At 32.6% G+C, this 17,964-nt stretch overlaps 1 protein-coding gene across 4 annotated transcripts in view; it reads left to right on the forward strand.

Moving 5' to 3' along the window:
* The window catches only part of LOC123697794 (potassium voltage-gated channel protein Shaw), an 86,778-nt gene that overhangs the window by 52,603 nt on the left and 16,211 nt on the right, over window positions 1-17,964 (forward strand). For all 4 annotated transcript variants that reach the window (XR_006752280.1, XR_006752279.1, XM_045644345.1 and 1 more), the window contains exons 2-4: window positions 11,019-11,162; window positions 12,474-12,684; window positions 15,700-15,817. Coding sequence is in view for 2 of the 4 variants with exons in the window: in XM_045644345.1 (XP_045500301.1) it covers window positions 12,476-12,684; window positions 15,700-15,817 (327 nt within the window). In the remaining 2 variants the exon portion in view is untranslated. The remainder of the gene's footprint in view (window positions 1-11,018; window positions 11,163-12,473; window positions 12,685-15,699; window positions 15,818-17,964) is intronic.

Raw genomic sequence — 17,964 nt, forward strand, 5'->3', positions numbered from 1 at the left:
ATTTTATTTTTTCACGCAAAAACAGCTAATCGGATGTGTATGGAATTTGGGAGAGCTTATAGTCTGGATTAGCACTTTTTACTCTCATCTTGAGCTAGTCTTAAGTAACACTATTCATCAATTTATTAAATCGTTTACTGACATCTGATGACTAAGAAGTTGAAATCATTTTCAACAATAATGCTAACAACAAAATCATCAAGATTTATTACAATTTCACTTGGTACAGAATCTATACCATATTTTTATTTCAATTCATCCTACCTTCTCGGAAATAGGGCATAAAATTCGATTAAATTATGACATCTTCAATTCGTTGTGTTTTTACATTTATCTAAGAAACATTCCGACCTCGAACATAACATAATAATCAACATTTCGACTGGTAAATAGCTTCGTTTAGTTTATTATAGAAGGGAATTCTCTCTTAGCATTTACGACACTGGAAAATGTACTCAATGCGTATTCCATAGAGTTCCGTTTCGAATGGTTGTACATTGAGGATAAATTATTGGCTTGTACATACTGAAGTGGATTGGATAAGATGTTTTTTCACTTATGTAATGTTGTGAACATCTGGTCTTTGATACGAGTGTATTCTGCCCTTTATATTCATAGTTTGTGGAATTGTGTGTTTTAACACGTTATGTGCTAGATTGAATTTGCTTTGTGTTTATTATTGTTACAAATGTACACGGAAGAAGGTAAAATATGACTAACTGAAATATTAAGATTCTGTTGCACCACTTGCTATTAAAGTTACAGATAGTCTATGCAACAATTTATTCAATCAAAAGAAAATCTAAAGTTCATTCGAACAGAAAGTACAATATAAAAAATACCAAATCACTTCAGAATATTAAATTCAATGTTACCTGCCCACACCTGCCCTTGAACCGTTACCATGGCAACCGCTCATAAATAATCTAAATACCCACAAAACTGAGTGGCAGGAAAACGCCAAGTCACGTCTCGTAGCGAAAATGGTGACATTTTTCGCGTAGTGCAGAATCAGATGGCCAACTGGACCACGCTGAAATGGATATTGTGCAGGCGTTGATGTAGGGCTGTTACTCGTCAGTTATTCAGCAAACTGTTCAAAACTCTGACGAAGTGAGATAGTGTTAATAAATGTTATAAATTCTATCCGAGAACCATTTTTAATTAAATCATGCATAAGATATGGAGGTATCACGATTGGATTTCGAGAACTGTCATAATATTATATTAAAAGACGCGGCATTCGTCCTAAATTTGGCCTTTGCTAAACCAATTGTCCTTTACATTAAACATTATTATTTAAACCGTTACATGAAAAGTAGGTAATAATTGCTTTGTTTTTATAATATATATGACTAATGACTGAAATTGTAATTTTATTGTAGGGCATTATTATTAAATTTCTAAACTAAAAAGTCATATTTGACAACCCTATAAGGCTGAATCGTTGAATTTCGCTGAATACGAGAGGACGTTTTATTGACGTCGTGTCATACATATTCATATTTTGTTCCGTTTGCATAACAGGCGACATTTTTTTATTAATTTCTCTTTAAAATATTTAAGCGATGAAATGCGGTACAATCATTGTTGCGGTGACCCTTATTCATAATTTTATCATCCCATTGGTACGTATTCATATTCATTCAAAGGTCAAATATAACTTTTAATATAATATGTATTCCGTAATTTTTGGATGATATTAACTTTTTAACTCATAATGCTCGAAACTTCAGTCACTTAAGCACAAGAAAAATCGTAGCATAATATGTGTTAATCTTGTAATCGTATACATCTATACTACATATTTTAATAAGTTGAAGAGTTTGTTTCTTTGTTTGAATGCGCTAATCTCAGGAACTACTAGTCCGATTTGAAAATTCTTTTGGTGTTAGATAGCTCATTTATCGAGGAAGGCTATAGGCAATATATCGTCACGCTGAGACCAACAGGAGCTCAGCAATGCGGGTGAAACCGCGGGGAACAGCTAGTAATCTATATAATATCTAACCACCGAACTTTTCACACCCGATCAGCTGATTTTGCGTAAAGCAAACATCTATCGTCACAAACTTTTGCGTTTATAACATTACCAATTACCTATTGTAGGAAGTAGAATAACTAGTGTTAGAATACTCCCTGATTGTATAATATAACGCATTAAAACTTTAAACATCTGAATTCAAAATGAAATCGAATTAGTTAAAAGGGATTTTTCACCAAAAAACATCCGAATACACCGCATATTAAATATAAAACAAACAAACAAAAACTGAACGTAAACACCGCGCTCTTTCACGGTTTTTATTGACTTCCTACGTTATTCTTTTATTTGTTTATGAAATGTGATGATTTATTTTGTTCGGAAATCCACGTGGTAATAATAAATATATCATCTGAGTGATTAATGCTTCTGATGTATTGACTGGTCTGTTGTTCATAATATGTTTTTCCTGTGCTTGCTCCTGCGGTTTGTCAGTCTTTTGTTTCATAGGACTGTGAGAATTGTGATTTTTTTTGAAGGACAATTTCTTTTTTTTAAAACATTCATTATGTTCTCTGTATTAGATCATTATTTATTTTTTTATTTAATATTTTAATATTCAGTCGACCATGTTGTACCTATTGATACACATAAAATATTCCGAATCAGAAGACAAAAGCCATCCTATTCGTATTTAAAAATATACCTGACCTAAGTATCTCCTTTGTCTACACAAAGGTAACAAAACGGTATCTTAATACAGTTTTAAAACTGATAAATATCGACATTGAAAACAAAATTGACTCAAAATTCAATTAAGCTATTTAAGGCACTCATCTCAAAGTGTGCGGGTTCAGTTGGAAGTCCCTGAAGACGCAAATTCAGCGTTTAACTAGAGACAAGTTTACGAACTTTGACAAACTGTATTGGTGTTTTAGAATTACTTCGGGCAGATACTCGATGAGCTCCTTATTGCAAATAATCAATACCTACCTATTGTACACGAGAAATACTATTACAAGTTTTACACCGCTTTTGGCGCGTTTTAAATTTTTTCATCATACATTCATTCCTTCACTGTAAAGAAAACGCACCATAAAGTAAAATATTATAGTAGGTAAGTTATGAGTATTTATTTTCATATCTGATATCTTGCTAATTGCTATTTTGAAATTTATAACACATTCGAAAGTAAAATTCAGTTTACTGTTTCAATTTTGTATGAAGAGAAGATCTTAATTATTATTCCTATTATTTATATTTCAATTAATAAAACATGTTTTATTTTATAACATTTAATTCGAATAAATTTGTTGATGCTTTAAATTTAATGCTATTTCTTGAGTGTACCTATTATTTTTGTACGAATGATTACTGTTTTTTTTTTGGGTGCAAGTAAATAATTAAAACAAAAAACAATAATTTTATTAATTCCAAAGGGCAGCAGTTGAAAGTCCCTCCAGGCGCAAGCTTAAACCTCCAAAGGGCTGATTAAAGTGAAGTTTCGCTTGAACTTTGACAAATTATATTGGTGTTAGCGGTAATCCAATCGATTGAGATTCGATTTCACTCACAGATTTACTTGGTAATCAGACGTTTATTTAAAACAGAGTTTTCTAAGAAATATTGTATTGATAAACTTCAGGCCACGGATATCATCGCGGAGGTAAACGTATTATGTGCTGTTAACTGCAATCCATCTCCATGCCAAATAACATCCACAGTTTATTACGTAGGTACTTAATAATTAATAAACAAATTGCATTTGCATGATATTTTAGGTACCTATAATCAGTCTTATGAATAAAATAATTAGTTAAAAGATAGGTATGGTTCTCATTTTATTAAAGTGAAACTTTTATTACATCGTCTCAAACTTTTTGGTCTGTGTAGCGCATGTCGCGTGACGTACGATAATTATCGTACAAATACGATAATTAGCGTAAGTTTCACTTTTACCGTGGTTTCATAAAACCACACAACATTTTTATCTGTAGTACAGTTTCAACAAATCGCATTTTTTACTTAAGGTCATAAACTAATATTTTTCTATTCCTCCTTCCTTTTTTCCACTTATCCCTATCCATTTTTCTAAATCCTCATGATCACATTATTATACAAAAAAGGCTTATAAACGTATCTCATTACATACCAACGCGTAATGATCCCATAAACTGCCATAAAGAAACAAAATCCCGCAGATTCGATGTCATCTAGTTGTTATTCCGTTACCATGGCAACCGTATCTCAACCCACCTGGCACGCATCCCGTAACTTTGACGCAAATTGGAATGTGTCAACCTTTTTCAAAGCCTGACCCCATATATCTTGATTTGGGAAGGAAATATATACTTTAGGTTGTGATGTGAAAGGTTCAATATGGTAAATCGATACGTAGATCAATGTTAAAATTTCTAAATTGCGAAGTGCGTCACTTCTATAATTAGAAGGAAAGAACTCAAATTCAAAAGCCGTCAGTTTGACCAGTGTTATTAAGTACATAGGTATATACTGTGGGTATATAGCTACTAATTCCCGACTACCTGCATTTTATAACGAACCCACAACCACAGAACTATATCGAGACGATGTTTATGTTTGCTATTGATCGACTCAACACATACTGCCTACATTACCAATTTTGAAAATCCTTGTAGGTACCAGTAAAAAGTTGCATCATTCCTAAATAAATTTTCTTTTCAAGAAACCAAAGCGAACTACTAAAAAACCCCGATTATTAATTCATCAAAAGTATACGTCTACAATTTTTGTCACAGCAACATTAAGGAATTACCATTACAGCTAGTTAAAAATTCTTATTACATCAAACGGTCGACCTTCGCGTTTGAAAATTCCTTTGAAAGTTTTTATTCAATATCTACAACTCAATTTCTAAAGTAATTGAATTCCTTCGTGAATGGATATAATTAAGTTTAAGGATGATATAATTGAGAGTTGCTTAGTACCTAAATTTATTTCATAATACCAAGATAAAAATGTTGTAATTAAAATTATTGGCATCATGCATGCAAATCCTTTATTTATTATAAATGTGAAGTGTGTTTGTCTTTCTATCACGTCACGATAGGAATCGATAGAGCGATTTCATTGTATGGTAATTGTATCTAGAGCTGGTTAGTTGTATTAATAACTAGCTTCCGCCCGCGCGGATGTCGGTCTTCGCGTGGATGGTTATTTCTCCATTTTGAGTACCTCTGTCAATAACATCTTATAAATATCTATTGGACCCAATTCCCAAATACGGCTAGGCCTATAATAATACGCAACGTGTGTTCGCGGTTCTACGGAACAACGTCTATGGATAAAACTGAAAAATTAAGATTAATTTTTTTCTACGTATTTTTCCAGGATAAAAAGTATCCTATTTTACGCCCAGGATAATAAGGTATAATTATACCAAGTTTCATCGAAATCAAACCGCTAGTTTTCATGTGATGCCTTCACATACAGACAGACAGACAGACAGACAGACAGACAGACAGACAAAAATTTTTTTAATCACATATTTGGGTTTGGTATCGATCCAGTAACACCCCCTGCTATTTATTTTTTCAATATTTTCAATGTACAGAATTGACCCTTCTACAGATTTATTATATGTATAGATTAATATTAAGAAGACTAGCTTTCCTCCCGCTGCTTCGTCTGTATAGGCAAAGAAAATTCCCATGGTAATGAGATGTTTACCGAGTAAAATTAGCCTATATAAGTAAAAAATGTTGTGTGGTTTTATGAAACCACGGTAAAAGTGAAACTTTTTTTCACACTATAGACATTTAACTAAAAATTATCGTATTTGTACGATAATTATCGTACGTATCGTGCGTCACGCGACATGCGCTACACAGACCAAAAAGTTTGAGACGATGTAATAAAAGTTTCACTTTAAAAAATCTAATATGTTAAAAAATACACTCAAACAAACATAAACACTTTCGCATTTAATTGATAAGGATACTCAGGATAAATGAGAATTAACACATAGATACAGATAGACAACCTAACACTTCAATTTACAGCGCTCATAAAACGAAATAAGGTCCTTTTAATGGCGTCTAACGTAGAATCAATGGCACGATAACTACTGAGATTACGGGATTAACTTTAATTAGCATTTAGCATTAACCTAGATAAATACGAAGTGAAACAGAACATTTTAGATTATGCGTGTGTTTGAAAGTTTCTTTAGTTCACACTATTTAATAACTAGATGACAATATTATGTACTGTGTGTTATGTACTAGCTGCAAAAACCTTTTCATTATTAAAATTATTATTAAGAGAAAATATGCACTTTGAATACTGTCTGCCGTATTTGAATTTTTTTGGTGTAACTCACCTTTATAATATATTTGTAGGTACTAAAATGTAACTTTATTGTGAAGACATAAACCATATTTTGACATAAATGCCTCCGTGATGCCGGCACTGCTCTCAATAACTGTTATATTTCTATATAACACAGAATACATACAAAGTAGCTAACGCTATCTATCCTACTAATATTATAAATGCGAAGGTTTGTATGGATGTATGGATGTTTGTTACTCTTTCACGTAAAAACTACTGAACCGATTATAATCAAATTTAGCACACATATAGAGGGTAACTTGGATTAACACATAGGATAGTTTTTATCCCGGAAATCCCACGGGAACGGGAACTATGCGGGTTTTCCTTTGCAAACGCGGGCGAAGCCGCGGGCGGAAATCTAGTAGAGTAAATAAATACAAGAATGATTTCGAGCTTATAACTAACAATTTTCCTAAAAAGTGACATTTACCACCCAATCATACATATTTAATGTAGTATTATTATGTAGAACATTTGTGGTTTCAGTACAATATATTTTGAATAATTTTATAGATCGGTAGCCAAAATTACTCGCCCTAATGGACAATTGCCCATTCATCCAGATACATGTTACGTCACAAAAGCCCAAAAAGTGGGGCTTTAGCTGAAATATTTGAAACGTGGGCTCGGATAATTGAAAATAAAAACGTATGACGCTGCAGCATTTTGTTTTGTGGCAAATGGACGTGAAATTTTGAATGGGGCTATATAATAGATACATTTTATTGATAGGAAATATCGTTGTAATTATTATTAAGGAGGAAATAATTGTCACTAGTTGAATGGGAACAACATGTTGTCTTGTTGAGTTATAAGAAGAACCCCCTTTTCGCCACGTTGTTATGTGCCAAGATTACAAAATTCTGCTCTTAGTTCCTCGTAACGAATGTATTAATTGATTGTTTTTCAGTTTTATCATCCTTTTAAAAGCACGTAGATAATGTTTGTCTGTCGTTATTGGCTGCAATCATCGCAAAACTTTTATCGTACAATAGGAATAAATTTTGACTCATGTAAAGCAACTAAAAATTATAATAAATTATATAGTGGTTAGTACAATTATATTAAATTAGATTGGCCACAAAATTACCAGCAAAATCAAACACAACAATAAAAACCACATAATTTAGTGAATAAAATTTAAAATGGCTTCAAATGTATCCGCTAAATGGTTTGGTTTGTTTAACAGCTAGCAACACGTTATTTACAAACAAGTTTTTCACTATTTGATTGTTTGCGAGCGGAATTTTATCTGTTTACATGTTTGTTTGGCTGAAACAATTTCCCTTTGTTTGCTTTGACACGACTTAACGGATTATATCAAAGTTGGTATAACCTGGTAGAAAGCTTCTGTTTTTTCGTGTGAATCTCTGGTTCCGTATGAAAACAAAAAGGTTGCTGCGTGAATATTGAGAAGATGTCAAGAAGATATTGATATTAATATTGACCTCTAAGCACCTTTTTATCATGTGCTCTTATAGTGCTCTTATCGCTCAGCAGATTTCTGTTAACTCACTAATAATCTAACTAATAATCTCAAAATAATCACTCCATTCATTCCATCTCAAATCGATCTCGATCCATTTCAAAATCTTTCTTTCTTCAATTTTCTTGTTACTTACAAGGAAGAAAGAGACAGTGTAGTCGTCAGTTGACGACTATAAAAGAAATATTCCATGTATTATTTCGCTTGTCATACACCAAACAAACTAAGGAATTGTACAAAATGAAATGCATTTATGCTCACAAATTCCCATATATTCGGGTATTTCGGGATACTGCTTTCGCATTTGTCCCTAAATCCTATACGGTCCCCATTAAGGGTCAAGGACGGCACCTTGTTTACTTTATAGCCAACCCAGCTTTGCGTTGGCCCTCCCTTCAATGTTGCCCTTTCACAGGGAAATCAAACTGGGTGTAAGTAATACCTTATTTTGTTGTAGATTATAGAAACTATCGTGTTATTTTTATAACGTATTGCATTGGTATGATGGAATAAATAGCAGTCACATCAATTAAACCGATAAGTCATCGAAAATAAGATATGCATGAAAATAATTAATGGTCTAACTACTAAATTTCATAATTTTTTTATGAACCACATTTTTAAACTTGCTGCAGTAATTGCATCTTACACTAGTGATCAAGAAATAGTTTATTCAGTTTCGTAAAGTCACACTACTTTATAGTAAAGGAGGCAATGTAAAATATATATGCTACAGTCAAAACCCTGAACTAGTCAATAACCTTATTGACCGGTAAAATTAGTCAAAGACCGGTAACCTTTTTAACTGATTTTGTCAGATAAAATCAGTCAATCAGGATATTGACCGACGCCCTTAGTCAATAACGTTATTGACTAATTTTACCGGTCAATGAGGTTATTGACTGGTTTGGGGTTTTGACTGTAACATATACAATGCATCTGACCCTTACTGCCTTACAAATAGAAGTACCTACCTAAGCATATTTAAAAAGCATGTATAGGTATACATGTGGTACAGAATACTTTATCCTTAACCAAGTAACCAAGACTGCTTGAAACTTGCAAAGATCAAAACAGTAAACAGAGCTAGACGAAGCAAATCCAAGGAGACTAGCTCTTTAATAACTGTTTGGAAACTGGGCAAGATTAATTTTAGGATGAAACTGTTGAACTTCACGAACTAGCTGATGGTCTGTTTAAACAGCCTTCGCAAACTAAAAGTTTTGACTGAATACTTTTAAAACTTGTCGTACTTTTAATGAGGATCTTGTTCGGTCTTATTGCAGTTTTTTGTTTGCAAGGCCTGGATAATTGTGTTAGCTTTTATGTGAGTTTGGAATTATCTTATTTGCGACGTAGGTGTTGATTAGTTCGTAGCGGGACAAAATTAATAATAACAAAAACCGTTCAACTTTTATTGACTGTTTTTTTTATATAATGCTGTTAATCAAAACCGTTCACAAAATTTTAAATCCTGCATATTATACTCAATAAAAAGGACCATCATATTTTTTGATTCTTATCATGATTTTAGGAATTTATTTCCTTTTGATTTATTGTATATATTTTATTGTATGGAGACCGTCGGTCACTTGCGTTAATAACTCTAGTTTGTACGTAAACATTTTCAAACTGTGATCACTGTCATTTTAATTGTAGGGTTCCAACAAGAAATAAATATGCTTCGTTTTATTTATTTTGTTTAGTATCTTAGCTCAGAGACAACGAAAATTATTATCAATTTGGAACTCCCATCTCGTCTGAGAATATTATCTTTGCACAAAAAATACCAAACACACGGCGCAGGATAAATTGCCATTATTCTGAATTTACTTAAAATATCACTCCTCAGTGGTGCTACGTTCTTCTCTCCCAGAGGCGAAATAAAAAAATATTATCTACACTTTCGTAAATCTTGTACGTGATTTTATCAAACGAGTTTGTATTTTATCAAGAGTCCTTTGCGAATTCCTTTGTTACGATTTAGGCACATCGGTAAACAGAAGGTAATGTTATAAAAGGAATGCTATAAAATTGTAGACTTTTGTATAACAATTGGATTCGTTTCGAGTGGATTAAAATTTGTGAACAAAAGTAAACGCCAATTTATACTGCTGTATGAAACCTCCCCGGTTTTGTACGTATATACTCATGAAAAAAGAAGCATCCCTTTAAAGCTGACTGTACGCTATTTATACTATAGTTCTGTAGTATACCAAAGTTCTTTCAATTGACTAAGTAACTCGTTCAGACACCTTAACATAAAAACGTTCTTATTTGGGTAAGACTCTAGTTAGTTAACTCTATATTTAACAAAGATTGATTCAATTTGTTAAAACAAATATTTATCAGATATTTGGTATTTTATTATTCTTGCCATACAAATATCCTAACGGTCTTACTAATAAAATGTTACCCATTCGCTTTGCAATGGATTAGTTATTGCAATAACCTGTCTCGTTTTTATGATTGACGTTTCATGTGAGCAAGAGCAGGACACAGAAAATGGTAGAAATGAAATTTATCCACTGTTTAACTTTTAATTAGTAAAGTATGCAAACAATAATGCAACTACTCACGTCTCATTATACATCAAAGCGGCAAGTAAAAGAAAATAATTGCGTTCAGAATCGTAATATAATTTCCCCGAAAGCAACGAAACAAAGCCTTTGAGACCTATATAGCAATCGATCGTTAAAAGCGATAATATCGCCAGTCAGTTAGCCATGTCAAGGCTACATTTCTATTTAGAGACAATTTAAATTATTTACTATTACTACTAGCCGCTGACGTGGCGGCGTTTTACCTCGCTGTTTCATTTTATTTTACTTGGTTTACTACAGTGTTTTTTAAAGCACTGTAGTTAGTACATTTACAACATGAAAAAGGGAATTTAAAGTCTTTCTTTTTAAATCTCCTTTGACAAATTCAGTTCTTCAGATATTTATAGTTTAGCTTTTGTTTGATATCCTTAACGGATATTATATGATTTTCTTTAATCTATTTTAAATCAGTTACTTCTGCTTCTATCAAACCATCAGTAACAGTAGGTACCCTTTGTTCTACTATTCTTCAATTCAAAACCTTCACCCCTAACAATTAAGATCTATAATCCCAATCCACATCTTTCTTATCAACATTCTCAATACTTATCTTACTTATTCTTTGTTCCAGCAACCTGTTGACTGCCAGCAATGCCACCACACACGACGTGCCGAACAGAAGATGATTATATAGAGGTTATGTGGAGAAGAGGACAAAGCCGATCCCCATAGCGTTGTATAGATCTGTTCTTTGCAAGGGCCGAAGGCGTTGCAAGTATGTATCTTTTATTTATTTGCTCAGTTACTTCGCAACAAAGGAAAATTACATGATTACTGTTTTGTTTAATGAGATAGAATCTTACGTGTCATCACGGATAAACGTCTTATCATATTCTGTTATTTAAAAAGCTCTGAGCACTCAGTGATCATGTAAATGTAAATCCAAAGCTTAAATATTTTTTTAAGCTGACCCAGTAGTTTCTAACATTAGCGTGATCAAACGAACAAACTCTCTAGCTTTATATTATTTAATTAAGATTGAGTCTATAGCTTTTAAAATTAATACAAATAGTATTGTACTGTGACAGAATTTGCTAACAGCATATTCTTTAATCGATTTTTCATTTTACTGCAGAATACTTATCACATTCTCTACTCTATTACGGTCTGCATAATAAAAAAGAACTATAATTTCCTTATTAAATTGCCCTCTTACTTTCGCCCTTTACCCTTCGTATATCCAGTAACAATATTAATACCATCATAATCTGAAAAGTTAAATTGTAATAGCTCTGCTCAGAACTACAAACAAACTAACTAATGTGACATCCCACTTTGATTATGAGAAGCGACGTTCGTTAGAAATGCATGCCAATGAGTTCCAATTAAAATTTCAACAGAGTTTTGTCTAATTTGCAAGTTAATTAAGACTTTCTCGTTGATATTATTTGAATTGCATTTCTTGGTAGTTCATCTCGTTATTTGTACTACTATAATTTATTCACAACTGGAACATTCCATTGAGAATTGTCTCAAAATAATACTGAAAAGGCAGCAGAAAATAATACGTGCAAATATTATTAAGAACACATAAGTAAAATTTAAATGTTTCCAATATGCAATTATAATTTGAAGATCTTTATCCATTCTCAAATTTATATACAGCCATTATAAGTTCATGTTCATTGTTTGAAACTTCTCTCTAACAATTGGATTTACGTAACGTAAGGAAAATACCATTCATTTTAAAACAGGTGTGTCCCACATTGATCAATGTCCTGCATATTGAACTTTTATCTATTTCCCTGTCCTAATATGAAAAAACTAGCTCACCTAGACAAGTTTGTCTCCTCGAAAAGTAATATTTTTACAATCTTCTATCAGTTTCAGTGACCCTCCCGCTCCTATTTGCGTAACGGTATGATTTATAACCTTATAGCCTTTCTCGATAAATGGACTATCCAACATATAATTTTTATTTTTATTCAAACTAGTCCTTCCACATTCCATCTAGTTCAATGAAACAATCTTACCTAGTGCTATCATAATATACATATCATAAATTTAATGAATGTTCATTGTCTAGAGATGAATCTCCTGAACATGGACGCGGAGAATCGCGTGGTTCTCAACGTAGGCGGTATTCGCCACGAAACCTACAAAGCTACGCTGAAGAAGATCCCCGCGACGCGGTTGTCGCGGCTGACGGAGGCGCTTGCCAACTACGACCCCGTCCTAAACGAGTACTTCTTCGACAGGCACCCTGGGGTCTTCGCGCAGGTCCTCAACTATTACAGGTAATGTTTTTTCAATAAATTTGATTTGAAATTGTAGCTTTTCACCAGCTAAACATAGCTGAGAGGCATTATTCATACAATTCATAATTTTATCGTCTCAAAATTTCGATTTGAAACCTCTTATTGATGCATTCTTACAATGTTGTTGTTTGTAATATACACTTCGAAGTAATTTAACATAAATACCAGCCTTTTTTACATTACATAATAGAGTCTATATTTTGGTAAATACTCAGTATAATATTGAACAAATTGATCCATTTTCCACACACACGGATTCTAATATTCAAATTCACGTTTAAAATACAAATTTTATCTTGCCTTACAATCTTTCCTTACCTTTCATCGCTACCCTTACTTTTATATAGAATGTTTAAGGGTAATGCATGAGCACATTATGAAAAGGGTCACAGAGTATGAAATAGGCTGATGTATGCGAGGCTCCTTTCAAAGATTTCAACAAAGGGTCAACATCTTTCGGAAGACTCCATTATGCTAGTTGCTTTTGCGGTGCTTTGTATATTTAAAGTGCCCTGAATTATTTAGGCTGACTAGCAATTGTGTTTTTGTTGTTCCGTGGTAGGGATCGTTCGCAGTATGTTCACAATTTTTCCTATTGTAGCTGATATTTGGACAGTTTAGGAAAATAACTTAATTTCGTTCTCTTATATTTGAAGTACGGATACGGATAAAACTTAAATTTAAAAGTCGTTATAGATATTTATTTCTGTTTGTTTGATTTTGATGTTATGCAAAATATAGTTAACTAAATGTTTGAAGTTAAGACTGTCTTCTGAATAATAAATAGCCTAATTGAATCTCCGTCTTTCATTATTAACATCTTAATTATCTTAATAATTGAATTCTTCATTGCAAAAACTAAATTACCTACTCAAAAATTCTGGATCTAACTAGGTGTCAGAATCTAACCTCGAGTCCAGGATACAAGAATTAAGAAATGTGCTGCCACCCAGAGAGAGAAGTTAAAGAGCAAAGTCGTCAAAATTAAATTAAATAAATTTATTTCTGATGACCATACCATTAAAATTAATGATATTGTCTAATCCCACCTCAATAATAATTATTTAACTGAACGATAAGCCAGGATTATGTAAACTAGCATTGTCCCTTATTATTTTCGGTAAATTAAATCGTTTGACAGGGGCAAGAAAATCCCTGCAATTTCGACGCTTTCGACCCAAACTAGGCTTGATTAATGTCCCATCAATTGCTTTATAGTCTTGAAGATGGATAGCTTCGCTAACTATGTCCATACTTTGAGTGATAGTTGGACAACTTGGTGTTAATCGTGTTTAAGACGTCGATAGATATGGCAGGGTTTTTATGGAAAACTAGCGGTCCCCCCCGGCTTCGCCCGTGGTACATATTTCGCAATAAAAAGTAGCCTATGTTCTTTCTCAGGGTCTAAAGATTGTCTGTGCCAAACTTCATCAAAATCGGTCCAGTAGTTTATGAGCCTATTCGTAACAATCATACAAACAAACAAACAAAGTTTTCCTCTTTATAATATTAGTGTAGATAGTGTAGATGATACTTACAGTACAAGCATTGTGGTTAACTCTTTTGAATTTTGTGCATAACTAATAATACAACATTTTCTTAGCCGATGTCGCTAACAAAGCAATAGTTGAGATTCTCAATTATTTTATTTATTGATTAGTGTTAATATGTTAATATTACTAGTTGACCCGCGCAATTTCATTTGCTGTCAAATTTGCTTTTGCTGCTCTAATCCTTTTGGTGATGTTATATAGCTTTTAGCGTCCCTCAATAAATGTACTTACCTATCATGAAAATTTTTCAATTCGAAATAGAACTTCCCGAGAGTCTCGGAAAGTATCAAAAAAATAAACTCGTCAGGTGTATAATATTTGTTTATAAACAATCGTTTATTAATTTCCATTTCTTCGTGTAAATTAGTTTAAATAAAACAAACTTGGGAAGCATTTTATACATCGCTTTGATTTAAAAGAGAATGATGAAGATTGAAAGGGGCCGAACCACCATTTACTTGAAATAAGAAAACTCTTAATTAATTTCGAAGTTTTTTTTATCAAATTGCTAATGGGAAAGTTCATTGGAAGTTCAGATCAATATTTAGCCAGAAGTTTGTGTTAATTCTTTGGGGTTAAAACTTTGATATCCTTGGAAATCTATTTGAATTAAAATTCCTGCATATTTTAGATTTATAATACATACGTATAGCACCGAGGTCTTTTATACAACTTTTATTACTTTTGATAATATGAACATGCGAATATACCTAAAAGTATAATTCTTATTAATATGTAGTCTACTAGCTTACCGCCCGCGGCTTCGCCCGCTTTGTCTAAAACTTAATAAATTATATACTAAAACCTTCCTCTTGAATCACTCTATCTATTAAAAAAAACCGCATCAAAATCCGTTGCGTAGTTTTAAAGATTAAAGCATACAAAGGGCATAGGGACAGAGAAAGCGACTTTGTTTTATACTATGTAGTGATGATGATTACAATGTAGGTAAGTATATGAAAAATGAGAACATAAAACTTTTTAATCTTATATTTTTTAATGAACATATTTTATCGATTATTCATATTATTAATTAAGGCATTGTATTGGAACCAATAAACTGAGATAATGAAGTGAAGCCAGTATTAAACGAAGTACGTTGAGTGTTTTACAGCGTAATATTAACGAATTATAATTAAAAATTAAAATTATGCTTTTAAGAGAATTCTCTGTACCTAGATTATGTGAAGAAATTTAACCTCAATATTTTTATAATATTATCATTGATGAAGGCCATACTCGTTTGACCGCTTTCTTGGTAGTGATTTACGCATGAGCTCCTGTGTTCCATTCCCGGTGGTGACAAAAAAAAATAATCTCACGGTCTGGTAGGACACAGAAGGCTGATCTACGACTTGTTCATAAAGAAAATGGATGCCTTTTACCCCACTAGGGGACACGGGACTTCACTATACATTATTTAAAAGGCTCTATCTTCCAGGACGGGCAAGCTCCACTATCCAACGGACGTCTGCGGGCCACTGTTCGAAGAGGAGCTGGAGTTCTGGGGCCTGGATGCCAACCAGGTGGAGCCTTGCTGCTGGATGACGTATACCCAGGTATTTGACTAATTGAGCTATTATCATCATCATCATATATTTTCCCATTGCATGGACACGGGTCTTCCTCAAGGAATCAAACCCGATATTAACCCATTGAGCCCCAAGCGACCCGATCGGTCCCAGACACAATAGATTTTCTATTGTGTCTGTGGTTTCGGGGCCTGAGTTACTACGATGTTATTTATTAAAAAATATAACACTCTGTTGCTTGCTCTGGCATAAAAATACTTTTAAAATATGTAGATTGTAGACAGTAAAAAATTAATTTGCTTCACACCAATTTGGTTTTTATGGGAGTGTCTAATATTGGTATTATGATTGTATTTCATAAAATTAATAAGAATAAAACGCATAAGAAACAGGTAGACAGAAAGTAATAAATTTACTGAAATATTCGGGTTTCTACACTAAGTCGTTTACTGAAACTAAATAGATACGTAAATATATCATAGATACCTATATTTAGAAAAAAAATCTTATTACTTCATCTCAAAGACAAACGAATTTTGTTATATTCAATTTAGTTTTGTACCAATATCGTCTTGTATTTTAGTCTTTTTACGATATATCTCATTACTTGATAAACATAGGATTATTTTATATTCAAAATACATTTTACCTGAAAGCTTTCATAGAAATGGAAAAAATACATGAAAAAATATTATAATATGGAAATAACATAATAATAATAATACGTTAGAATTTTGCATTTCACAAATTTAAGTACGATATAACAAGTATATTTAATTCAATATTTTCTACGAAATATACCAAATATTAAAAACACATAGATCAAAATGATTTTCTTCAAAATTTGTTACAAATTAAGCCATCAATCTCCAAATACCAATTTAGCGCCAGATGAAGTCTTTCGTTTGCAATAAATTGCCAGACAGTTTCTTCGAATAATAATTATTCGTAGCTTAGTTATTAGAACTAAATCAAGACGTTGTTATAATGTTGCTTTGCGCCCGCGGCTTCGCTTGGAAAAATAACTTGTACTTGCGCGTATGCTCTTCCACATTTATGATGATTGATGAATGTTTTTTATTAATGTTTGTGTGTTTGTAACACGTGTGTTTTTAAATTTGATTAATGTTATGAATTCAATGTTTTAATCTGTTTTGTTTTCGTGACTATTAGTAAACTATGTTAATTTTCATAGTCTAGTCAACCTTTGTACCCAATATTATCAAAAGAAGTTCTGTGATCTGTGATTTAGCAGCCCGTCCTTTAGGCAGAGACTCTCGCATATATAATCTTAGTAGATATATTTATGCAACTCACATCCATCTCGTTACTCATAGATTGCTTCACTTATCCAAATAACACAGCTAGAATTTTAAACAGCAATTTTTAGTCACGAAATTTCTAGTCAGAATCAATTTGCCGCATCAAAAATTTCGACTTGTACACGTCAATAACAATTTATTGGCATGATTATTGAAAGGTAAAAACGGTGTGAAAATTTTTCGTATTAACTTCGGACAAAATGGAAAAATATCGCTTCATTTTAATAGAAAAAGAGATCACCTGTCAAGTCAGAAAGCAGTATCTGTCTGGCACAAAACAGCTTACGCCTCTCTACCCCGTGTCCCAGCACTCGAAAGTTAAACAGTCGCATTTTAGTGTCACGGCATACAATGCTCCAGTTGTACAAAGAAATGGATGTGAATAGAGGAGGATTCAAGAGAACGCTTCAATGTACTTGAAACGTACTTCTGCGAACTTTATAAAAATATAAAGACGGGGACCGATGGTCGCTGTCAGCTGGAACGCATTCATCGTGATATATTTTATTTGCGATATCTTGGGAGTTATAAAACTTTTACTCCCTTGCCAAGATAATATTTATGCTTATAATAATAAAACATAAATACTATTTGATAAAGTTTATTAGTCGTAAAACACTAATCAATCTTCGTCTAAACTAGTTATTATTAACAGCGTAAGTTATAAACGAAGTTTTACCCTTAACGCCTGAGGATGTGTAATCTCGAAACTTGAGAAGTCTTGTTATTATAGTGGACTAGTATGAATATTAGATACCACTGACATTGTACGAGTGTACAATACGGTTAATGAAACAACTTTCTATATTACAATATTGTTATCTATCTGATACATGGAAAGCTAAAACGTAA

Source organism: Colias croceus, chromosome 15 (assembly GCF_905220415.1).
Source record: "Colias croceus chromosome 15, ilColCroc2.1".
Classification (NCBI taxonomy): domain Eukaryota; kingdom Metazoa; phylum Arthropoda; class Insecta; order Lepidoptera; family Pieridae; genus Colias; species Colias croceus.